This window comes from Lynx rufus, unplaced genomic scaffold (assembly GCF_022079265.1).
Source record: "Lynx rufus isolate CCGP_SWC_20201006 ecotype Redwood Valley unplaced genomic scaffold, mLynRuf1.p SCAF_18, whole genome shotgun sequence".
Lineage (NCBI taxonomy): Eukaryota > Metazoa > Chordata > Mammalia > Carnivora > Felidae > Lynx > Lynx rufus.
The window spans coordinates 8,037,840-8,063,690 of NW_025814832.1; the positions used below are offsets into that span (position 1 = coordinate 8,037,840).

At 49.6% G+C, this 25,851-nt stretch overlaps 1 protein-coding gene across 2 annotated transcripts in view; it reads right to left on the minus strand.

Annotated features, from left to right (window-relative positions):
• The window catches only part of ASIC2 (acid sensing ion channel subunit 2), a 1,013,190-nt gene that overhangs the window by 69,810 nt on the left and 917,529 nt on the right, over window positions 1-25,851 (minus strand). For both annotated transcript variants that reach the window (XM_047081726.1, XM_047081725.1), the window contains exon 2: window positions 17,080-17,230. In XM_047081726.1, the coding sequence (XP_046937682.1) occupies window positions 17,080-17,230 (151 nt within the window). The remainder of the gene's footprint in view (window positions 1-17,079; window positions 17,231-25,851) is intronic.

Here is a 25,851-nt window from a genome sequence, read left to right on the forward strand (position 1 = left end):
AACTGACTTTATAACAGTGGCAAGGATAGCTAGCTGGAGGGGAGAGGGTAGGAGGGAGGAAGCCACGTGGGGGGGTTGTAGTGGAGGATAGTTTCTGTGTGTCCCCTGGACTGTCCTCTGCACTCTGCTCTTTGCCCTGGGAGCTGAACTTGTATAGACTGACCTGATGGGCTCCCTTGGCCCCCGTTTTCCAGTTGGGTTCGCCAGTGGTGTGTCAGCAGGGAACCGGAGGAGAGAGGAGTCAGTCTGGGACATTCAGTCTCTTTAACTCTATGTGTCGGATCACTGCGAGTTAGTGTATGACACTTTAACAAGCCGCAGCTCTGGGTTGGGGGGGCTAAGGGAAGCCCTCTGAGATTTCTCTTTCTCTGAGTTCTGGTGCCAGCTCTTTTTCTGCTTTCCTTAGGCATGGTGGCGGCTGTCCTGCTACCGGGCCCAGGACAACGCACCCCCCGTATTGCCTTCCCTAAGCCTTGCCCACACCTTGGTAAATAGTCCTTCATTCATCTTTCCTTGTATTGCCCGGTCTGTGGGTGCTGTTGATTCCCTTCTTGGGTTCTCACTGGTGGAGCTCCCAGAGGGCGTCTATTACTTAAGCTCTGAAGGACAACAGGAGGCACCCATGCAGCACCAGGGACTGATGACAATCGTTGTGTTTGAGCACTCCCTAGAGAGGAGACCTCACTTCCCATGGGACGGTCCATGGTTCTCCAAGTTCATCCTTACATTGAGTTGAAAACTGCCTGTTTACAGATCTCCCCCCTGCTCCCAGCTCTAACCCTTCTTCCACCTGCCACCCCCCTCAAGGATCTGAAGATAAATAGTGTGACCTCCACCATGCTAACCTTCCCCAGTAGCACTGACCCCAGTGTGCCTTCATTTCTGGAGGCTTTGCTAGCAGAGGTATTCTCAGAGGGGTGCATGGCCTAGAAGGGCTTCTGTGTGCAGGAGCTCAGGATCCTCTCCCCACCTTCCACAGGACAGCCAGTAGCCTTCACTGTATATGGACTTCCTGAGGGCACTGGGTGGGGCCAAAGCGAGTAGAGCTTGCAGGCACCCAGAGTAGAGAACTCTTTTCCCCAGAGAGTGAGCTAGGCATTCTAAGACAGGTGGATACATGGCTCTTCTATTTGGTGAGTCAGAGCCAGAGAGAGCCTAGGACAGTTGGTTAAATGCTTGGGCCTCTGGGGTCAGACGGGGTAAGGTCAAGTCCCGTTCTGTGACCTTTGACAAGTTATTCAATCTCTTGGAGCATCGTTTTCCTGCAAAATTTGCAGAATGAGTTGGGACATAATAATGGATCCGTCTTCATAGGACTATTGACATTGCACAGGAAGCCCTTAGCACAGAGTCTGGTGATTAAGAAAGGCTCGCTAATTGGGGTGCCTGGGTGGCTCGGTTGGTTGGGCGTCCGACTTTGGCTCAGGTCATGATCTCACAGCTCGTGGGTTGGAGCCCCGAGTCAGGCTCTGTGCTGACAGCTCAGGGCCTGGAGCCTGTTTCAGATTCTGTGTCTCCTTCTCTCTGTGCCCCTCCCCTGCTCACACTCTGTGTGTGTCTCTCTCTCAAAAATAAATAAACATTAAAAAAAAATTAAAAACAAAAAAGAAAAGCTTACTAGTTTGTAGTGCTATCATCATTTTTCAGTGTTTCTGGCTTTCTACAAAATCCACCTAGATCAGCTGCTCTTTCCTATTCCTCCTTCTCATGTGACTCCCTGCATCTAGACTGGCCCTTCTTCTTTCCTTCCATCTGGTTGACTTCACCAGCTTCACTGTCACTGCCTCCTGGGAGCCTTCCTCCTTTGGATGCCTTACCTTTTTCATGTAACTCTCTGTCTCCACTGAGATTGGGAGACCCTTGGGGACAGGGTCAGTGTTCTATTTATTGTATCTGCATAATATTCGGCACACAGCAGGTGTCATACACGTTTTCAGAAGTGAGCAAAACTGCACAGCTGATCTCTGAGACTCACGGAGTCCCACCTTCTCATTTTTACAGCTGAGACAGAGATGCCGACAGGATGACGCATTTGTCTGGGTCTCACGGTGAGCTTTTGGCCAAGCTGAGTCCACACAAGGCTGAGCCAGCTCGAGACCCTCTTCTCCAGTCTCAAGGTGGCGGGTGGTGAGTAAGAGACAGGTGGGCAGCTGTGTAGGGACTTAAGCTGAACAGGGGCAGCAAAGACCGCCTGTGACTCCCCCATGAAGGGACCCAGCTTGTGTTACCATCTTGTGTGGCTGCTATCTGCCTGCTTCTGCTGCCCGTGACGTCACGGCGGCTTAGCCATGGGGGACGAGACTCATCTTTTGGGCCTCACTATTCTGCGTGATTGGGAAGAGAGGCCTGGAGTGTCCAGGTCCATGTTGTCCAGGCAGGGGAGGGACCAGGCCCATCAATCCACTGGGTCACCCCAACCTCCCAGGGGCTTCTCTGGCTGCTACTGTTGACTGGATGCTGGGGCTTGGCCCTGCAGTTCTCTGGGACTGGGGTGCGTGTGTGTGTGTGTGTGTGTGTGGTGGGGCAGACAACAGACAAGGACACATGCAGCATCGGGTCAGCAATGACAAGTGCTGGGGGGAGAAGCAGGGGAGAGGACCGTGAGACAGGACGGGCAGGGCAGGAATGACTCTTCCAGATGGGAGGCAGGGCAGGGCCTTTCAGGGTGATGGCGTTTGCACAGGGAACCCGACTGAAGTGAGCAGCTGGGTCATGGGATGACCCAGGGCAAGCGTTCTGGGCAGAGGGAACAGCAGGTGCAGAAGCCCTGAGACAAGTGTGACCTCTGCCTGTTCTAAGAGCAACAGGGATGTGGTCAGAGGCCAGATGGTCACTCTATTACTCCTTACGGTCACCCCAAGAGGCAGGCTTATTACAGATGAGAAAACAAATATTTTACAGATGAGGAAAAAGGCTCAGAGCAGCCAGCTTGCCATAGTCACACCATGCAAATCCAGCATCAAACCCTGGCGGTCAGTATCCAAGGCTCTGCTCTTTGCCCGTTGTGCCTTTCTGGTGTCAATGGTCCCATTCCCCATTGAGTAGTTCCCCTTTGAGAGCCTGCGGGCCAGGACTCTGAGCCACTCAGCTTTGAATCTCCTATAGGACGTGGCAAACAACAACATTGGCACACGTATGGTAAGCTTTGGGGTCTTCACAGACTTGCCTAATCAGATCTTTCCAGCCGTCCTGAGACAGGCATCAATATCCCCATATATTTGTATATATATGTATATGTATATATATATATATATAATCATATATATAATCTTATATATACATATAAGATTATGTATATGTATATGTAAGATTATAATTTTTTTTTACATCATATCCATTTTACAGATGAAGAAACCAAAGCCCAGAGAAACTAAGGACTGCCCCAGGGTCTATGATTCATGGCTGCATAGAATTTTGCAACTAAGGAGAGTCTTTGACGTTGCTTCAATCCAACTAACTTTTCATCTTTCAGGTAAGAAAATTGAGGCCCACAGAGAGGGCAAGTGGTGGCCTGGCAGAGCCCAGGAGCCAGATATCTTGACTCCTCACTCTCCTCTGCTCTTTGCCAGTAGGCTAGAGGAAGCAATGGTCCCAGGTGACAAGCCAAGAAGGTTTCAAGCTGTATAGGGAAGGAGGGGGAGAATAGTTTAATTGACACTGGGTTCAGCAGCCTGTGTTCTCTCCTCTCAGAGTTCAGGGGAAAGCTCAGTGTGGGACAGTGACCATGGTAGGGACTGAGGTCCTAGCCCCAGCCCTTGAGAGCCCTGGTGGAAAGGGTCTGCCGAACACTGTTTGGGCAGTCAACTGGAGGTGCCATCTTGGTTCCTCCTGTTCTTCTAGCATGCACAGAGGAATCAAAGGAGGTCAAGGTGGGCCCCTGGAAAGGGGAGCCAGGGCGGGTCTCAAGAAAAGCATGGGCTCTGAAATCATGGAGCCCTGGATCTGATTCCCAGCCCCACTGCTTAATAGCTGTGTGACCTCAGGCAAGTTATATTGCCTCTCTGAGCCTTAGTTTCCTCTTGTTTAAATCACTGATCCCTCAGGTTCCTTTCAGCCCTGAAATTCTGTGAGCTGGGGATCATGCACAAGTCTCCTAACCTCACTGCATCTCATTTTAATTTCCTGAAAACTAGATTAAAAAAAAAAAAAAAAGACATGACCGCCCAGCACTCACAAGTCAGCAGAGGCTGTTTTGTAAAGAAACCCTGAATTTCTGCCTGGCTAAAATCGGGCCAAGGGTGCTCCCCGCCCGCCCCTCCCCTGACAGGCCCCGTTGCACGGCGTGTCTAGGTGAGCAAATCCAAACCCAGAATGGAGATGGGCACGCTCACGGTCCATTGCTCACAGGTGACATTTTGAGGCTAGGCCAGCTCCAGAGGAAGAAAAATCAGCACTGTGTCCCCAAGCTGGATGGGCTGCAATTATGTCTGTTCAGGGCAGCGGCATGAGGTAGTGGGGTTCTCACTAACAGCTCCTTATCAAGTGGCCACAACAGTTTGGTGACGGCTGCAAAGCTCGGCTCCTTCCTGCAGAGCCTCAAAGATGACTAAGACGTGCTTTGGCAAAAATGTCACCCTGGTGAACCAAGTGTTCTTCTATTTTTCTGTTTTCATTATTAAGGAACACTAACTCTTGGTGGAGAGAACCAAGGGCCAAATCAGAGACATGATTCAAGGGCTCGTCCCAATACTTCTTAGCCATGAGGTCACGGGAAAGCCACTTAGCATCTCAGAGACTTGCTTACTTAGCACATCTGTTAAATGGGTTAATCTGTTAAGTGGCTAGAACTGCTCTATGTCATAAGAGTGTATGAGGATCAGAGAATAGAAGGCAGCTGAAGCACCTTATATACTCTAGAGGGACGTGCCCACGTTGGGGAAGGAGGGGTTCACGTTGGGTCAGAGATATGCAACAGAGGAAAGTGGCTTCATGTGACACATTCCTGTTAGATAGAATATTTACAAAACATACATCAGTGAAGGCACCCGTGTAGAGTTGGGTCTAGTCTCATTGCAGAAAGATTTATTCCAAGGATTCTTTAAATAATGAGTTTCCCTAGTGCATCCAGGCTCAGAGATTATAAATTATTTGCTAAGAAGGCTGATGAGTCTGGGTGGGCAACCAGCATGCAGGAGCAGGAGATACCACCCTTGAAAAGCCATCGGGAAGAGCCATGTATCCAAAATTAAAGGGGAGGCTGCTGGATGAGTAAGATTCTACTTATAAAAATTCTGATTTGCACGCGCTGGTGGTGGAAGCTAGGTACAACCAGATTGCTGAACAGAGCACACATATAGATCGTGATGTAATTACAGGAATCAAAGTCACTCAAAGCATGACTTTTTGTCATTGAATATTTTCTCAATCAATGGATATAAAAAGCATGATAGTGTTCATGTGGGGGTGATGTCTGAGAAGCATCTGGTTGTTAAAAAGGCATCCTCATACATCCAAAGGGTGGGAAACAGTGGTCTTGATCAGTGCTTCTCCCACTAGAACGTGAATCAGCCAGGGGTCCTCTTACAATGCAGATTTGGGTTGGGCTCTGAGATTCTGCATTTCTGACAAGCTCCGAGGGGATACTGGTGCTGCTGGTTGGATGACCATCCTTTGGGTAGAAGAACTCACAGGACAACGCTGATGTGTTCACAGAACATACCAGACCCGTGGTGGTCTGGCCTCTGCCTCCCTGTCCAGCTCCTGGTCTCAGCCTTAGATCCAGCTACCCCAGGACACCTTGGGATGTTCTTGGCTTTGGCTCTGGATTTCCCTCCCTGTGTTTGGCCTCTCACCTGCTCATGACACAGCCCCTCTCTAACTCCCATACTCTGCCTAGCCACTTGCAGACAGGCCTGGGATGAGGCCCAAAGGTCACCTTCTCTCTGAAGCCTCTCCTGACATGCCCTTTTCCTCCCTTCTGGAACCCATCATCTGCTCCTTCTATCTTAGGAGTTTATAGCATATCATGACATTTAATTGTTTGCATGCCCCCCAGATTGCAGAAGCCTGGCACTCCACAGGCATTTTATGTGAGCGCTGTTGGATCAATGAATTTCCATCCAGTACTTAATAGGACCCCTCGAGATAGTCCCTGGATTGTGAACTCCTTGAAAACCCGGACTGGGCTGTTCATCTGTATCCCTGAGGGTCTGGCACATAGTAGGTAGTCTTGGAAACTTACGGAATAGGAGGACATGATCTCTGAGGTGAATGTGTTTAGTCTGGATTTTGCTCTCAGACCACTGCCTGCCTGGCTGGGACTTCTGATGTATGGTTTCGGCACAGCACTTAGCATGTGCATTAAGCAGGTCTTCTCAGAATGATAAAAGTCAGGCTTCTGGCTGCTTAATGGATGCTTGCCTCCAGTGGTACCTCTGACTTGTGACATCATTTCTCCTGAGTCCTTGGCACCTGTGGGAAGCCCCCCACTCCCACCCCATCCAGCGCAAAGGCCCACTCTGAGAGTGAGCCCAGAATCCCCTGGCTGCCGCACATCCCGGTGTTCCAGACTCTCAGGATTCAGGCTGGAGCCTGCACCTCTCCTTCTGGTAAGGTCCTCAGCACCAGGCACCGTGACAAGAGTGCTTCCTGGGAGCAGAGATGTCAGAGAAACCATAGCAACCATCTGCATCCACTCTCACTATGTCCCATTTGTGATAGAAGATAGAAAATGTGCTACCCTTGATAGCTGCTTGGGCCTTCCAGCTATGCGGAGAGGTTATGATTATTTTACATTTAATTTTAATTTTTATCAAAGCAATAGATGTACATAATTTAAAAAGCAAATGATACCGCAAAGCTTTTAATGAAAAAAAAAAAAAAGCAGCAAACCGGTTTGGGGCTCCCCCTCTTCCCAACCCCTGGGCCCCAGTTTTCAGAGACAACTGCTTTCAACTGCTTGAGCTGTCTCTTCTCGTATTTACTTTCATCTTCTGTGGTCATCAATTGCTTGAAAGACATTTCTTGGTTTTAAAAGCTTTTAGGTATTATCTACCAAATTAGGACGTAGACTTTTCCATGTATTTCCTTTCCTTCCATCCTCCTGTAGAGTTATATGACATTTTGGCTAAGCCAGTCTCCAGCTTTTATGGAATTAGATAAATATTGTCCACACCCAGCCTTGTAGTATGTAATGATTTTGATCTTTTTCATGTGAAACTCTTCTGTTTTTTTTTTTGTTGTTGTTGTTTCTTTTTGTCGGTTGGTTGGTTTGGCTTGCTAAGTATCTACCGCAGAAATGGCAAAAGAGGAAAAAAATGTCAAACTCCTAGAAACAGAGGAGAAAAGTGGTTGCCAGGGCGTAGAGGTGGGGGAAATAGGAAGAGGTTGTTAAAAGGGTACAAACTTTCTTTTTTTTTTTTTTTTTTTTTTTTTAATTTTTTTTCAACGTTTATTTATTTTTGGGACAGAGAGAGACAGAGCATGAATGGGCGAGGGGCAGAGAGAGGGAGACACAGAATCGGAAACAGGCTCCAGGCTCCGAGCCATCAGCCCAGAGCCCGACGCGGGGCTCGAACTCACGGACCGCGAGATCGTGACCTGGCTGAAGTCGGACGCTTAACCGACTGCGCCACCCAGGCGCCCCAAAAGGGTACAAACTTTCAAGATGAATAAGGTCAGAGGATGTACTATATGACACGATGACTGCAGTTGATGGAACTGTATTGGATAACTGAAATCTGCTAAGAGAGTAGAATGAAATGTTCTCACCTAAAAAGTATGTTTTATATGTTAATATATAATTTACGTATTAATTATGTAGTAAAACCTGGGTGTGTGAGCATAATTAGGTCCGGAAACATGCCTGTGATCCAAAGCAATCGTATACCCAAGTGAATTTCAGGAACCATTGGTTCAGTTGTGATCATGTGACATGTGGCTCCAGGCGCTACTTGTTTCGCAAGACATCCCTCATTTATCAAGTTACAGTGTATCAGAGATGTTTGCTCGTCTTGTGGAGCCCTCACAGAACGAGTTACTTGCAATCCAAGGTTTTGCTGGCAGGACATACAAATATAGTTTATAAATTAATTATGATATATGTACGATATCTGTATTTGGAACATATTTGAAACCAAATTCTACCCTCGTACTTCAGTTGTAGCTTGCTGGGTAGAGAATTCTATCTTAGAAAAGAAGGATTGATTTGTTTTTCCTTTCCAGAAACTTTTAAGGTTTTCTCTTTACCTCCATTAGCCCGAATTTCTCAAGGGTGCATCTTGGTCTGGTTGTTTCTCTACTTATTTCAGGCAGGATTTGGTGTACTCTTCAGCTATGGAAAATCATGTGCTTTGGCCGGGAACTTCTCTCACTTCTTTGGCAAGGTCCCCTTCTCCATTCTTTCTGGTTTGTTATTCTAGAACTCCTGGTAGTAGCATGTTGGACTTCCTGGATTTACCCTCTCGTTGTCATATTTTTTCTTCCTTCCATTTTCCATCTGTCTGTTTGTTTTACTTTTCAGGACATTTCCTCAATTCCAACTATTTATTTATTTATTTTTAAATGTAATCGTATTTTCATTTCCAGGAGTTAAAAAAAAAGACGTTTCCTTCGCATGTTACTTTTTAATAGCATCCTATTTAAATGGCTTGTGTTTATGGATGCAATATCTTCTCTCATCTCCTGAGAATTTTTTAAAAGTGGTTTGATGTTTCCTTCTGCTCCCTGCATTTATTTTGTATTTATTAAACACTTACATAGTCCCCAATATTTTTCAGGCACTTTTCAAAGTACTTCATACATATTAACTCATTTCAATCTTCCTAACAACCTTACAGAGTAGATAATAATTTTTTTTTTTTAATAAAGTAGGCTTCATGTCCAGAATGGAGCCCAAAGTGTGGCTTGAACTGACGACCCTGAGATCAAGACCTGAGCTGAGATCAGTTGACTGACAGAGCCACCCAGATGCCCCCAATATTAGTCTTATTTTAGAGGTAATGGAACTGAGGCTCAGAGAGGTTAAGTAACTTGCCCAAGGTCACCCAGCTGGGAAGTTGTATAGCTGGGATTTGAACCCAGGCTCTGCTCTGGCTCTAGAGCTTGTGCCTTTAAACATTATCTGTATTTCCTCAAAGCTTCTTTTTTAATGTTTTTTTTTTTTTTAATTTATTTTTGACGGAGAGAGAGACAGAGCATAAGCGGGAGAGGGGCAGAGACAGGGGGAGACACAGAATCCGAAGCAGGCTCCAGGCTCTGAGCTGTCAGCACAGAGCCTGACGTGGGGCTCGAACTCACGGACTGTGAGATCGTGACCTGAGCCGAAGTCTGTCGCTTAACCGACTGAGCCACCCAGGCGCCCCTCAAAGCTTCTTTTTTGTTGGGCTGGTGTTGGTTCCTGTGAGTGGTTTCCCCCCGAAGCCTGGCTTTCTGGCTGTCCACTCCTAAGTACGAGGTACTTAAAACTGTAGTCATTCCTGGGTGTTGGAAGACTTACTAAGGGACTTCACTCTGGGGGGATCTAACCAGGACATCGTGTCCGGGGAGTCCTGACTGTCATTCTCCGTGGATCTTCTCTCTTGAGTCTGTCAGTCTCTCCAGCGAGGGATTATAGTCCCAGACTTCTGTTTGGGGGGTGGTGGGATAGATTAGCGTGGCTGGGGGGGTCTCACTACTCAGTAGGCAGAACTTCACTTCATCTCCCTGGTTTCTGTAGGGTACTTTACCCATGTCTCAGCTTTGCCTGGTTTCCCCACGCCCGGCACCAGACTGTGTCATCTCGTCCTGTGCTGGGGTGGGGAGAGGCACTTGGCTAGCTGCTCTGGGCCATGGGCAAATATCTGAGAGACTTAACAGCTCCTTTTAAAGACTTTTAACTAATCCTCCTCGTCTTAGCTCCACCTCTCATCGCTGTCTTCAGCAGGGTCCGATGCCTCCCACTCCTGACCCTTCCTGGCTGTCCCGTGGTGACAGCTGTGTGGCTTTAGTTGGCTTCTCGGTGCAGACCCTTATTTCTCAGCCTTGTCTGCCACATGCCAAGTTAATCAGCATCTGTCTTCCATCTTCCAAAAACTTGCTGACGTTGACCGGTGTCTTTTCTCCCAACCTCTCTGTCATTGTGGGTTTATACTTAACAACAACAACAAAAAAATCCATGATTCTCATTTAGGAGGGGTGTGTGGAGGGAGCCTCCAAAAACACTCATGTTCCGCCCACCATGTTCGACCAGGAATCCAGACTGTCAGCTTCTCCGAGGTTCCAGAGCTCAGCCGGCATACCAGGAGCTCTTTTCACCATCAGGGAGAAGGGAGAGAGATGTTTGGTGCTGGTCTTTGGGATGTACACAGTCGCAGAACCAACAGAGGCGATTTTTCATCCATTTTCCATCGAATGCTTTTCAAACTGGGTTCCTTGGAGTCCTAGGGTTCCTCAGGAATGGCCATAGTAAGCATGGGACAATCACACTGAGGCCCCCATTTCCAGGGGAACCAGAGCTGCCCTACCTTTATCTGTTTCACATACTGGGGCTGTGCTAAAGCTTTTGTTCAATTCAAGGATTCTGCTATTGAAAAAAAAGGGGGGGGAATAGAAAAGAAGTTTAACAGACCTATCATTACACGCCATTCTCTCTTCAGAGATGTCACCTGAACCGTTTTTCTTTCTCCCCCCCTGAGCTATTTTCATGGCAATGCTTTTTGCAATCACATTTTTAACATTAAAGGCATGTAGTGAAAAGAGAATTGCTTTTCGGTTCATACGTGGGTTTTTAGCTTGGTTCAGCTACTTAATGAGACGTGTGTTCCTGGGAAGCTTGCTCAACCCCTCTGAGCCCCAGTGTCTTTATCTTTCAATGGGGATTGTAACACCTTGTTGGTAGGGTGGCTGAAAGAATTTGTGGGATAGAATGTTCATGGCCCATAGCAGCCACTCATTAATGCCAGTTTCTCTCTCGCCCCGGTTCCGTCGGTGTGCACAGTTATAGCATTTTTTCCCCCTCTCTCAGCAAATATATTAACAAATAATTATTGCCCTGGTAGACATCAGTGAGCCGGACAGTCCAAGACCCCTGACCTCTTGGACCATATGTTTTAGGGAAAGCAATACACAAGAAAAAGAAATCACATGGCGTATTTGAGGTGACACATGTCATAGAGAAAAGGACAAGCAGAGCAGATAAAGAGGGGTGACAAGGGGGACGAGTTGGCGGGGTAGCCCTCATTGAGAGGGTGATATCTGAGCAAAGACGTGGCAGGGGTGAGGCAAGTAGCAATGTGGGTCTGAGCAAAGAGAATTCTATGCAGAGGGAGCGGAGAATGCAGATGCCCTCAAGTAAGAGTGCTCCTGGAGTGTTCAAGGTGTCCTGGGGAAGTCAGTGTGGACTTTCTTCTACTATGCTAGGATTGGGGAAAATCAAGTCAGACTATAGTCAATAAAAAGTGTATTTTGTAGGGGGTGAATGAACACTAGAAGGTGATGAGAAAGGGAGGGGCCCTATATGGGGTCCTTCTAACTTTTGGGCATAGCTGTCTAGAACTTGAGTTCATTTGAGAACTCCTTGTACACGGATTCTGGTTCCCTCAGAGATAACCCATCCCCAACCCTTGCCATAGCCCTCCCTCCCCCAGCATGGCCATTCACAGGACTGTCTCTTGGGAACTCCTTCCCTGGCTGCCATCTGCCCAGCTTTCTTGGGGCTCTTGGGCCCTTCTGTTAACTCCCTCTCCTGGCCACTGCTGATTGGTCCAGGCATGGGCACCCAAATGACCAATGGGTCAATGATTCCCTTCCTTGTTTTTTTTTTTTTTTTAATAGGACCCTGGGGAGAGACTCAGAACGGTCTCATGCTGGTGATAGGATGTGTAAAATATAAAACTATCAGCAGGCATGGGTGAAAAAAAATATATGTGTGGAAAAGACCTGTCTGTAGTGAGAGAGAATAAAGCAACTCAGAAAGAAGAGAGGTGAGAGAAGGAGAGACTGGAGGGGGGCCCTAGCTCTTGGTTCCAGTTGTTTCTGACGCTGCATTCTTGCTCTCCTGCTGTTTGGTTGTTGAAGCTTGCCTTGGATTCTGGGGGCAATACAATTCCTTTTATGTCTAAGCTTGTTTGAATTTGGTTTCTCTCATGTGCAACCTAGATAACCCACTGCCTATTTCTTTTATCTTTGAAGTTACTCAGAGGCGTCTACACCAAGTTTCATTTTTAACAACCTCCCACCTGCCTTCAATTTAATTTCCTTTAGAAAATGCTGGCCATGAAATCTGCACTTCTACGGTCTAGGACAGTTTTTCTGTCCCTTTTCTATTTTGTGAGTTCCTCCATGAAAAAGGTTTCCATGGTCAAAGGCCTTTGGGAAACAAGTGCTGTGTGCAATATTACTTTCTTGGAGATTCATGATGTAGTATGTTAAAGAATTTCTGCAACGAATAAATGCATTTCACTTCATGTAAGCAGGGTGCCCAGATCCTTGTTTTTCTGTGACATGTAATATCTCCAATCCTGACATTCCAGAGGGTCCATGTGTGATGGATCTTCCTTTCTTTTCTTTTCTTTTCTCTTTTCTTTTCTTTTCTTTTCTTTTCTTTTCTTCTTTTCTTTTCTTTCTTTTCTTTCCTTCTTTCCTATAAAAACGTTTATTTTTGATAGAGAAAGAGCAGGAGTGGTGGATGGGCAGAGAGAGAGGGGGGACAGAGGATCTGAAGCAGGCTCTGTGCTGACAGCAGTGAGGTTGACGCGGGGCTCAAACCCATGAATCGTGAGATCATGACCTGAGCTGAAGTCAGACACCCAACCGACTGAGCCACCTAGGTGCCCCAAGGCTGCCTGCTTTAAAGTGGCATATTCTCAGGGTGCCCTGCAGAAAAATGTTTGGCCAAGAGGGCATCCTGGTGTGGGGGCATTATAAGCCTGGAGGAAAGGGCATTTTTGATAATTTTCATAGTCATCTCTATTCGCTAAGCATGAGCCCATAAGGCTGGGTCCTCTCTAAGAGGGTGCCTTTTTCAAATTCAGTCAGGCACCAAAGGGCCTTCCAGTCAGCCAGAATTACACCCAGAAGAGTGGTTCCCTCACTGCTTCCTTAAATTTCTTTTTTAAAAAAATTTTATTATTCACTCTTGAGAGAGAAAGAGAGAGAGAAAGTGAGAGAGAGAGAGAGCAGGGGAGGGACAGAGAGAGAGGGACAGAGAGAATCCCAGGCAGGCTCCGTGCTATCAGTGCAAAGCCTGACTCGGGGCTGCAACTCACAAACTGTGAGATCACGACCTGAACTGAAATCAGGAGGCGGACACTTAACTGACTGAGCCGTCCAGGCGCCCCTACTTACTTAAATTTCCGAGAGATGAAGCTGTCCACGTGGCAAGGCAAGGGTGTGGCAGAGGCTCTGCTTTGAGCAGATGAGACTCCCAGATGTTGAGTTGCTTCAGGACCCACCCACGTTATAGGGTTGGCGGGAATATTTGGAAGAGGCTCTGGTTCTGGGACGGTTTGGCAGTCCCCCCATGGTCATCATTATCACCCTTCTACTGTCTACAGTTTGCAGAAAGCTCTCATGTGCTTCCTTCAGCCATCCTGTGAAGTCCATGGGTTTATCTGTGTTATCGATCTCTATTTTACCAATGAGGAAACTGAGGCCCATTCACTCGTCTTCAGTCACATAGCTAGTAAAGAAAGGAAGAGCTGGAGATTTGGTCTCTCTAGCATCGCTTTCCTGTCCCACTACACTGCCTGTCATCAAGTTGTCTGCGGCTGCTCCCTCAACAGCCATATTTCAGTTCCTTTCTTCTCCATCCTCATTCGGATATCTCTGATAAAGACTTGGGAATTAAGAGGAGGTAGGAATGCCAAGGAAGCCAGATGGCATCTATGGGGCCACAGGGCTTGGGGGCGTCTAGCAGGCAGCCTCCCTCCTGAGGGCCATGGTGGAACTAGGCCTGCCCACATTCCTTTGGAGCAAACCAAGCAGCAAGGTGTGGCCATGCCTCCTCAGGTGGCCCTATGGACAAGCATCCCTCACCTGCCAGAGTCCATCCCTCATCCTTCAGCAGGTGTGTACCCTCACCCTTAATCTCATGAGACTCACTCCTCACCAGCCCAGGAAACAAGTGGCTTTGAGGCAACCAGAGTCTCCAACAGGTGCTCATTGCTCAGTGACTTCTCAGCCCGAAAGGAGGAAGCCTGGATGTAAGGATTCAGGCCACCGGTTCCTCACTCCCACGAGCCACATTTCAAATGCTCAGTTGTGCCTACGGCATTGGACAGTGCAGCTAGAGGGCATTTCCACCGCTGCAGAAAATTCTTTGGGACAGCACCGAGATCAGTCTCTCCTCTGACCGGTTTCTGCCAGCCCTTGCCCTTGCTCTAACGCCCTCCTTCTTCATGAGCCTCCTTCCCCAGCCTCAGAGGCAGTTGTTTAAGTGAGAAGTGCCGGTGGGTCACTAAGAGATAGCTCAAGCTGCCGGCAGGAGTGAGGCTGTCCTCTTGTGCATTCCGTGTGCCAGGGTGGCTGCTCCATGAGAGGATAAGCCCCTGAAAGGCGGGGCATCTGGTGTCTTGTGTTTCCCCGACCATGCCTTGCACGGTGTTAGGCACACAGCAGGTCCTCGAGCACGTTTATGGTCCACCGGGGCTAACTGGTGGTCAAGGGGCTTGGGTCAGCGCAGCACTGGCCGGGCTGTGAATTTACTGCATGATGTCCAGTACATCCATTACTTCCTGCCAGGCCTCAGTTCTCCCTCCACCAAGGCGCAAGGGGATTGGCTGGAATAGATGATCTCAGAGCTTTCCTGCTCTTTCCATCCATGGCTTCGGGAGACAGAGCATAGATTCCCTGGGGTAGGACCCCCTGTGGTTGGAGCCCATCTTATCAGCGGCCAGTGCTCAGACCCAAGGCCAGACCCCATGGGGGGCTGTGCTGTGTGAAGATGTCTGTGACAGGTGCCTGGCGTTGTGAATGTGTGTGCATGTGTGTGTATGCTTATGTGTATACATTTGCTTTTGCTCCCAAACCAAGGTAACAGGGCAGGAAATCCAACATTATTGTGCAAAGACGTAACTAACCTCTAGTCAGGCTGTGGGCGTGACGTCTCCAGGACTCATTTTTATTGCCCCCTTTCCCTCCTTTTCCACACGTGGCTCGATAAACAAATACGTCCTGGTGTCTGCAAGGCAGAACCTCTTCCTGGGGATCAAGACCCAGCTCCTAGGGCTCAGGGTTGTCTACAGATCCCCATGGTCACAGGACACAGGCTGGTCTCAGGGATGTTCTGGAAAGCCAGGCTCTGCCGGTCAGCTCTCAGGGATGCCAGAGCTCGGCACGAACGCAGACCTCCCTTTGTTTGCTGGAGGGCAGGGGTACTGAGTTTAGAAAAGTGGATGGGTCCAAGTAAGCATCTCTTCGGCAAGCAGCAGATGGCCTGGAGCCTGAGGTGAGCCACCAGAAGGCACTGCTGGGATGATGTATGTGGGGGCCATTTTGCTTCTCAGTTGCTGGTGCAGGAGGGCCAGGGCCAACCACACTGTGAGGGAAGTGGCTGTGCTCACCTCTCCCCGCAGGGCGTTTGGGCGATAGACACGGGAGGGAGAGAGTGGTGGTGGGGGCAGCTCGGAGTCTGCGGTGGGTCCTCCCCAGGGTAGGAAGCCCTGGCTGCCCTCAGAGGCCCAGAAGGCCCCAGGCACGGTGAGGGCTGGACCTCAGGATCGGGGGGCCAGGCTTTCGGAATCATGGGGGGAGGGTGGCAAGAGGTGGGGGCTGGGCTGCTTGGCCTCCACCCACCTCAGCTCCAATCTGAGGGCCCAGGGCCTCCTTCCTGCTGGAATCTTCTCTCTCCTCCTCCCTTCTATGGAGCCCTTCTCCAGGCCCATCCTTGACCCCTGCTTGCTCCTCCTTGTTATGCCCCGAACACAGCATTACTCTTATTTTGGGCCTAGTTTGCAGCCATGTCCCACTCGTGGGCACCTCTTCACTCTCTTCATCTGGGAGAGTTCTAGAAGCTGCCGGTGTCCTTAGACTTACTGGCTGCATCACACCAGTCTCTGCTTCTCTCACCTTCTTCTCTGTCTGACCTTCCTGTGCCACTTTTGTGAGGACCCACCTGTGTAATTCAGAGTAATCCCAAGACTCTGTTCAAATATATAAATTTTTTAATGTTTATTTATTTCTGAGAGGCAGAGAGACAGAGCACGAGCTGGGCAAGGAGGGGCAGAGAGAGAGGGAGATGCAAAATCTAAGGCAGGCTCCAGGCTCTGAGCCATCAGCACAGAGCCCCATGCGGGGTTCGAACTCACGAACTGCAAGATCATGACCTGAGCCAAAGTCAGACACTCAACTGACAGAGACACCCATGTGCCCCCAAGACTCTGTACAAATGCCCAGGGGAATATGATGCTTTCCCTGAACATCCTCCCCTCAGGGGGAGGACGTTGTCTATGTGGCACGGGTACACTCGTGTCACATTGGACTGTAATTGTGTGTCTCCTCCTCAAGGTTGTGTGACCAAGGACCTGGTCTTTTTTTACCTTAATGTCCTTCGTGCAAAGCCTGACACCGTATACATGGCTAATGAATAGTTTGCTGAATACATAAATGAATAAACATGTACATGAAATAGCTCTGGGGCCTGTACACATGCCCCCCTCAAGGGGCTCATGAAAGCATGGTGTCAGGCCCCTGAGTCCATGCCCTTTGGTTTTCCAACCCTACAAGCTCGTCCACCTTCCCCCAGTGGGAGGACCCTGCTCTCCTTTCTGCTGGGCCTCCCAGCTGGGTTGGGATAGTCAAGATGGCTGGAAGAGGAAGATGGCTGACCCATGTGTTCATGTCTTCCTCTTCCCTGAAATCAAGCCACCTGCCTGCCCAATCATACCTTCCTCCATGCCTCCTTCCCAACACCTGCCTCAGCCTCCCTGCCTTCCTTTTCCAGTGTTCCTATCATCTGCCCCTCCCCCACCTACTGAAATCTGAGGAAACCCAGAGCATCACAGTCCATGCAGGGACATCTTTACCCTTCACTAGTATGTTGTCACCCCCCGCTCCCCGATAGACGGTAGTCCCTCAAGATAGCCCACCTGAAGCAAACCAGTCTTTCAGAGTCCTGCACCCGTCCGCCATCACCCACAGCCCAAGTCCCTGTGCCCAGCTCACCTGTCTCTCCCCAGATGGGCAGGTACTCATCTTGCTGAATGTCCAGCATGATCTCCAGCCCGTTGCCTGTCCCGCCCTTGACCGTGGTGAGCAGAGGTTTGCCATCCTCGCCTGAGTTAAACATGTAACACTTCCCATATTTTGTAAACACCTGGGGGAGAGATGAAAGGGAGAGAAGCACGTGAGTGACTTCAGACTAGAGATGGGTGAGACCCAAGAAGTGCAACATCGGGCCAGAGTCCCCACAGCCCGTCATGGTCAAGCCCTCTTGGGGACCGATGATTCCTCACTGTGGCTAATGGTCTGACTTTTGCCAAGTGGGATTCTGGCATCCAAGAACAAATCCAAGAACACATCTGGATACCCTTTGATGTTTGTTGCCATGGGATCTTGTCTCTTCTCCCTCTGGGCACTACTCCCCCCGGGACACCGGGTGGTCCTGTCCACTTCCAAATGTTGAATATCTGTAAGCCAATCTGCATCTCCAGCCCCAAGCTCTCTCCTGGGCTCCACACACACTGACCCCACTGCCCGAGGAGCATGACTTCAGGGGGACCCATGGCCCTCTGACACTCAGAGAGTCCCAGGGGAACAAACTTCCTTGGGTTCTCTGCCCCACCAGATGGGTCCCCTGCCCTCATGTCCCAGGGAATAGCATCGCCATGTGCCGAGAGGCTCAAGCCAGACCCTCAGGGTGGCTGTCCACTCTTCCTCTTCTTCACCCCCATGTCCAGTTAGCCAGCAGGGCCTGGGCAAGGCTGTCTCTACGTCCAGCTTGCACTTTGCCTTTTCCCTACTGCATTGCCATAACTTAGGACCCAGCCATTGTTTGCTTGGGCTGCTGCCATTTCTTAGTTGGGGCCCTGGATTCCAGACCACCTTCTCCAGTCCATTCTCCAAGTTCACTGTGACTCATTCTTTCTGAAATGCAAGCCTCATCTTGTTAATCCTAGGCTTACAATCCATCGGGGCTCCCCAGCTCCCATAGGCTGAAAGCCAGGCCCTCCATACCCAGCCTTCTGTGATGCCCTCTGCCTACCCCATCCTACAGCTTCCCATCTGTGTCCATGGAAATCCATGAGCAGGGAGGCTCCATGCATTTGGGGACTATACCTGCTTGTTAGCTGAGGTGTCTATCTCCAGTGCTTAGTATGGCACCTCGCACGGGGGGTGTTCCAGATATATATGAATGAATGAATGAATGAATGAATGAGTGAGTGGGTGGATGGGGCCAGATCAGATGACTTATAGCACTATTGGATGTGCCCTGCTGGTTCTTACACTGGTGGCTTTCTATTTGCTGCTTCTGCTGCCTGTAACTCCTCTCACCCCTCTTCCTGCCTGGATAGCCCCTAACAGTTGTCCAAGACTGGATTGATGTGTCTCCTCCTCCAGAAGCCTTTCTGAGCCCCTGGACCAAGTTGGGCTACTCCCCTTTTCACTGTTCCCCTCGCTCCTTCACCACGGCAGCTTATCACATGCCCCAAATAGTTGGTCTTATATCTCTTCTGAACTTGACTCTGCCATTCACTTCTGAACCCAAGGACTTAACAAATTGTCTGGCACACAGTAGGTGTTTGTACCACTTTGGCTTGACGGATTACATGATTACAAAGACGTGGTGTGATGGTGTGGGAAAGGCCCGGGGCAAGGGATGCAGAGATCTTTGTCCAAGTTTGATGTTGCCACTTATTAGTCATGTGACTATGGGTGAACCAAGTAAACCCTCCAAGCCTCAACTTCTCCATCTATAGAATGGGATTATTAGTCATGTGACTGTGGGTGAACCAAGTAAGCCCTCCAGGCCTCAACTTCTCCATGTATAGAATGGGATTATTAGTCATGTGACTATGGGTGAACCAAGTAAACCCTCCAAGCCTCAACTTCTCCATGTATAGAATGGGATTATTAGTCATGTGACTATGGGTGAACCAAGTAAACCCTCCAGGCCTCAACTTCTCCATGTATAGAATGGGATTATTAGTCATGTGACTATGGGTGAACCAAGTAAACCCTCCAAGCCTCAACTTCTCCATGTATAGAATGGGATTATTAGTCATGTGACTGTGGGTGAACCAAGTAAGCCCTCCAAGCCTCAACTTCTCCATGTATAGAATGGGATTATTAGTCATGTGACTGTGGGTGAACCAAGGAAGCCCTCCAGGCCTCAACTTCTCTATCTATAAAATGGTAGTGCTTGTCCTTTCTTTAGCTACCCCTCAAGGTTCCTGAGAGGATCAGCCGAGGTAATACATGCAAACATGCTTTGAAAACTCTAAAAGCTTTCTACAAATGCTATGGGTTGTTATGCTTACATAACTGCTTTGGAACCTCGAGCTGAAGCCAAATTATATCTGGCAAGACTGGCTGGAAGGGAGCCAGGCCAACTGCACTGGGTCTCTGCGGCCACTGAGGTTTGGGCCCAGGCCCCTCCTTGGCCATGCTCCACTGCACTGTCCCCTCCTGCAGCATGGAGGCCAAGAGGCAGCTCTTTGGTTTCCCATCCTTCAGTGGGGGAGGGCAGGTAAATAACAGGGGTGGGTGCTGGAAGCTGCCTTTCTCATGCAGATCTTGAAGGCCTGATGAAGGGAAGGAAGAGAGGCCTCTACAGCGTGCCAGACACACTGTTAGTCACTCATCTGTGTTATCTCATTTAACTCTTGCAGCCATGACTGCTGTGGGTATTGCTGCTCCCATTGTGCAGAGGAGGAAACCAAGGCCCAGGGATGTTAAGTGACTCGTCTAAGTCACACAGCAAATAAATAGCGACGCTGAGACACAAATCCATGAGTGTCTTAACACGTGCTCTTTCTGGATGTGCTCTCCTGGGCCTTGGTCCCTGGGACCTTTCTGAGCCATATACTGTTTCTCTGTGCCTTGCTTTTTCCATCAGCCAGTCAATAGTCACATGCATGCGCTCCTACTATGTGCAAGAATTAGGAGGATTGCCGAGAAGTACAAGCCCGGCTTCCAGAGACCACATTTTCGTCACCATCCAAAATGTCTCTGAGTCCCTGACCAGCTGCACTATTCCAGGACAGCCAAACCCTTCTTCTGCTTCATGGTGGGGGAGAACAGCTGGAACTGGATTTTTCAAAAAAAAAAAAATAAACCCTGAGCTTTAGCATGACCATGGTGTGGAGCAACTGCACTTGGCTAACGAAACTGTCCCCTGGAGACATGTTCTCGGGGACCACTGTAATGAACGGATGAGAGAATTTTATAGTTGGTGCATCTTTTGCAAGGGGTTGAACACATCTGGAGTGACTTCTGGGTGCTCTAATAGAGTTTCTCTCTGTAGATCCACTAAATATGCTTGTTGCTTCCAAAATTAATTATACTATTAATTGCCTATCTATCTGAGGAGATCTGTAAGGAAAAGTACATTTCATCTTCGCACCAAATTACTGCAAATTCCAACCACCCCACCCCCCACCCCACCTCCACTTGGAACTTGGACTCCAGAATATTGGGCTGAGGTTAGAATGTGATGCCTCCTCCTAGAGTCGACGGTGATCCCAGCCCAGTGTCTGAGATCCCAGATGCGCTGAGTGGGGGCTGTTGATAAAGGGCATGGACCCTCCGTGAGCTCCCGAGGGTGATGACAAGGCACGAGAACTCCGAGGGGTCTTACAGACCATCTCACCCACCCAACTTACTTCACAGGGGAGGAGACGCAGACCTGGGAGAGAGGAAGCAATTTGCCTGAGGCTGCACAGTGAGGCCGTGTCTGTTTGGGACCAGACTCCTAGTTCAGTCTGCACTTCCTTTACTCCAGTCTCCCTCAGCTTCTCCACTTACAACAGGAGAGGGAGGCTCTAAAGGATTGCTACCTTCAGCTGATCATTGACAAGAGTGCCTGATCTGCGGCGGGCACTGGGCTGGCACATGGAAGCCTCATGCATTAAAGTCTTCCCATGTAGAGGAGGGAGCAGACAGGTCTTTGTGATAGAGACTCACTCCCCATCCGTGGCTGTCCCCTTGCCGGGCCTGGTACTCGTCCTAGGCCCAGGTGGTGGCTCCTGCAGGGAAGTGTGGTCAGCGTGGTGGTGACCAGAGAGGCAGGACGCGGGTGGGTGACCACACCATGTCTGAGAGATGGCCAGGTTCTTTCTCAAGTCAGGATCACCATAAAGAGGCCTGGGGCACCTGGGCGACTCAGTTGGTTAAGCATCTGACTTCGGCTCAGGTCATGATCTCACAGTTTATGGGTTTGAGCCCCGCATAGGCCTCTGTGCTGACAGTTCAGAGCCTGCTTGGGATCGTCTCTTTCTCCCTCTCTCTCTGCCCTTCTGCTGCCCTCTCTCTCTCTCTCTCTAAAAAGTAAATAAATAAACCTAAAGAAAAAAAAGAGGCCTAACCCCCTTCTGCATCTTCCTGGTGCACTTAGGATAAGTCCCCAAATCGTCACGGGGCCCTGTATGGTTCAGCCCCATCTCTTGTCCTCCCTTCTCTCACGTGCTTCGAGCACACCGGCCTCTTTAGTTCCTGGAACGTACAATAAGCTCTTCCCCCTGTAGGCCCCTTCCACAGGCTGTTTCCTCCACCTACCATGTTCTCCACATACCCTCCGCCTACCTTCCTGTGATCACTTCCCCAGAGGCCTCGCTTGGCCACCCACCACCCCTGCTCCCGGCTTCCATTTCAGTTGGGACATCCTATCTTATGACCTCATACCTCCTGTTTTTTCCTTTACAGTGCGTATCAGAGTGTGTAACTAGATGGTTGTTCATGTGATTGTCTGTTGGGCACATCTTCCGCCAGACTGTAAGCTCTCAGAGGGCAGGGACTGGGTCCGTTTGGATGAGCGAATGAAGGGGCTAAGGTACTACCAACCCATATCCCCTTGCCCTCCCCCGGGAGGTGGCCTTCGGGGCCGGCCAGCCTTGCTGATTCTGGCCGGAGCTGGGCCTGACCGCGTATCCCCCCCTCCCTCCCCTCCCTTTGCCTGCTGAGGCCATCTCAGCTTCCCACTTAATTGTACCTAAGCAGTTTCGCTTGCTGCTGCATGAAAGTATTAGAGGAAATAATCCTCTAGGAACTAAGACAGTCTACCTTTGTGGGGGCAGGAGAAGGGGCTCAGAGGCAGCGAGGCTCACGCTGGCTGCACGCCTCTGTCAGCCTCCCTGCCTGTGCTGCCGAGGCCTCGGCTCCTGCCTGGTGTTTCTGAGAGGATTATTTTCCTCTCTGCTCCACATCAAAGGCCTCAGAGCTATTTACACACCACACAATTTTTGCTACAAACTTGGGACAAGATGCTGCTCTCCTTCCCCCTTTCGGGGCATAACGATGCGTAAGTGTAACACACGTTTCAGATTTAGGTCTTATCGTCCCCAGCCAGAAAATATAATTTATTGAAGTCCAGACTGTCAGGCCCAGCTCGCTGCTTCTTCGGACCCACCATTCTCCCAGGAATCCCTCTGCTCTCCGGTAAGTGCCGACGGCCCCATCGCGGATGGCCGGACTGGATCTGCTGGGTTGCTAAGAGTCTAGGATTGCACTCAGTCGGATTGGGTTGTACGAGTTAGAGATGCACATTTCACACCTGGCTCTCTAGGAGGGAGGGGGGTTCCTGAGATAAAAATGAGCCCCGTGCCCGGCACCGTCATTGCTAACATTGGCACGGCGCATTATGGTGTAGACAGCTTATGTACAGCGTCATCTTTCTCAGTGGCCCCACGAAGGGAAGGAAACTAACAGTTCCTGAGCCTGTCCTCTGTATAGGTCCCTGCTTGGCATGTCCATAGGTATTCTCTCTTTCCTGATCATGGTCTAGCTCTCCTGATGGGGAGGCATCTTGTGATCACATCCCTATTCTATAGTTGAGGAGACTCAGACTGCTGGGGAGGTGGGTGCTAGAGCTGGGATTCGCAGGTGAGGCTTTATCACCAAGGAAGTCAGGAGGAAGGAAGCCTGGGCTTTGGGACCAGACAGGATGCCATCAAGACAGATCCCTGTTTATTTGTCAAATCCGTGGCCCCCAACACAGCATTTTCTGTTCCCAATGCATTTCCTCATCTACGAACCCGGCAAGATAATCTCTTTTTAAAAACGCTTATTTATTTTTGAGAGAAAGAGCATAAGCGGGGGAAGGGCAGAGAGAGAAGGGAACAGAGGATCTGAAGCAGGCTCCGTGGCGACAGCAGAGAGCCCGAGGCGGGATTTGAACTCACGCACCGTGAGATCATGACCTGAGCCCAGGTCGGACACTCAACTGACCACCCAGGTGACCCCTGCAAGATAATCTTGCCATGTGGTTGGAGGGCCTAAGTGAGAGAATATAAGTGGATTGGTTTGCAGGATTACATAATAGACATCTTCACTAGTTATGAGTCCACACTAGGTGGGGGGACCACTACGTTTTTCCTTTTCAGCAGAAGAGAGATTAGTCATTTGGGTTCCGGGTAGAGAGTCAACAATGAATTGAAGAATGGGAGGGTGGGGGTTCCTGTCCTCTCTGCGTATGGCCCTACCATACCAAGCTTATCTCAAAGTAGGTAGAGGAGATGAAAAGCGCTGTGTGCTACTGATTGCTTATTCCTTAATAATGCCAAGCCTGTTGCTGAAGCCCTGGGCAGCTGATGAGATTACTGGGGCCATGGAGTTTTGTAGGAGAGGGAGATGCTTCCCATGCCTACAACCCACTTCGAAAATCTGCATGTGAATTCCAACCGAATTGTAACTAGTTACTGGCATAGTGGCAAGACACCACCAGTCTGAAGCTGGCACGTTCTAAATGAGAGGGACATGGAGGTGGGAATGGGGAGAGGGTCTCACTGCCTTCCCAGAGCTCTTGGAGTAGCTCTGAAGTTGGTACCTTCCCTGGAGTGCCATTCACTTTACATTTGCCATTACTAACGTTTGCAGCAACCCCATGAGGTGGCCATTTTCACCAATCCGAGGCCCAGAGGGGCTGAGCCAGGTCGCAGAGCCGGTCAGCGGAGAACCCAGGACAAAATCCATTTTGTCCAAACACTCTTTGTCCCCCGTCCCTCAGAGGTACAGCTCATACCCTCACCCCTCTCCCAAACTGCTCTGCTCCCGGCCAACTGAGATCGGTGGCTTGCTAACGCAGGGTTCTCCCATCCGGTAGTAGGGGAGGTACGACTCAGAGTCAGAGGCATCGTGGAAAAGCGCAGGCATCTCATCCAAACTTCTCTTTTTCACATGTGAGCCCAAGGTCCACGGAGGGCAAGGGACCTGCCTGCAGTAGTTTGGGAACAGAGCTGAGCTCTGACCTGGGCTTGATGGCCTGGGCCTTTGCTCTTCCTCTAACGCCAGGGGCTAGAGATAATGGCCAGGATTCTCTTCTCAGGGCGTTGCGTCCAGGAATAAGAGAAAGATTGGCAACTGCTGCTGGCATCCAGGCTCAGAGTGTCCTGGCAGGGGCCCCTGCCTTACGGAGTCCGGGAAATGCAAAGTGGAGCCCTTTCTGGGGAAGGTTAGGAACGGCCGATACCCATGAAGACACAGTTTTCTGGTTCAATTAATAGTGCAAACAACACTTCTCCAGCATGTACCTACTTAAGAAAATAAATTATGTATAAGCTCCCTTAAGGATTGTTGAAATATCCACTCACCAGCTCACAACTAAGCCTGCAAGGTTCAAACCTTCTAGTCCATTCATTAATCCTGACCTTTAGGGCTTCTCCTAGGCAGTTTCTTGTCTCTTCTTGCTTATTACACTTGAAGGAAATGAAACTGTACGGCTCCAAAGTGCGTCTAAAATCCAGCCTTTCCCCGCCCTCGGTTGCCTGACTTTTCCTTTCAACGAGTTACTGAAATTTCTCATTAGGCTGTTTTCAACACAACACGCACATTAAAGCCAACCGTGTAGTCTTGTTTGGTTTTCCTTTTTCAAACTCCTCAAACGCATTTTGCACAATTGGGAAGTGAGGAAGTCTGTCAAATGGGTTACCAGGTTTCCAGCATGCAAAAATGAATCGGCGTTTTGTTTCCTGAAATTGCAATTAACGTGTTTGAAAATGAAATACAGCAGAGGGACGGATGCATAAGGAGGCTGCCTGAGACGGTCGGCTCTTTGAAGGCAAGGACCGGATCTTGTTAAAATGTCTGTCTGCTCATTCATCTGTGCCTGCGACAGGAACTCTCGACTAGCTCTTGCATCCCAAAGACTGCCGCACGACTGTGTTTTCCCTCCAAGGAGATTTAGAAAGGCAATTTCAGTCAATACCCGTGACAGCACCTCCACGTGGTAGGTGCTATTCCTGGAAGTGAGGGAGCGAGGGGGACGTGGTCTCTTTGCAACCACTTGTCACCTCTTCCCAACTAGGGGGTCACCATCTCTTTTAGGACATTGTTAATATCTTTCTCTGTGGAGGCTCCCTCCTGGGGGGAAAGGGAAGAGCGGACAATCACTGAGCATTGAGTCGAGCGCTATGCCGATCGCTTAGTGACCCTTCTATCCTTTAAAGTTCACGAAGCCCATTGATGTAGGCGTTATCCCTCCCAGGGTGCCGACAGGAAAACTGAGGCTCCGAGAGGCTAAATATCTTGTCCAAGGTCCTACAGCTAAAGAGTGGTTCACCTGACCTTTTGTTTTATGCTCAAAGGTTGTCAGAAGTCCTTTTGACATTATTAGAATGTATGAGACGGTGATGTGACCCCTTCCTCCACGTCCCTGCACCCATCTGCTGGGATGTGACCTTTCCCGTGCGGGTTTCATTGAGGGGCCCTCCTGCCTCCTCTCTCCAAGCCTGAGTGCAGCCGGGGCCTTGTCCACCGGGAAACTGTCCAGAAAGCTTTAGATAC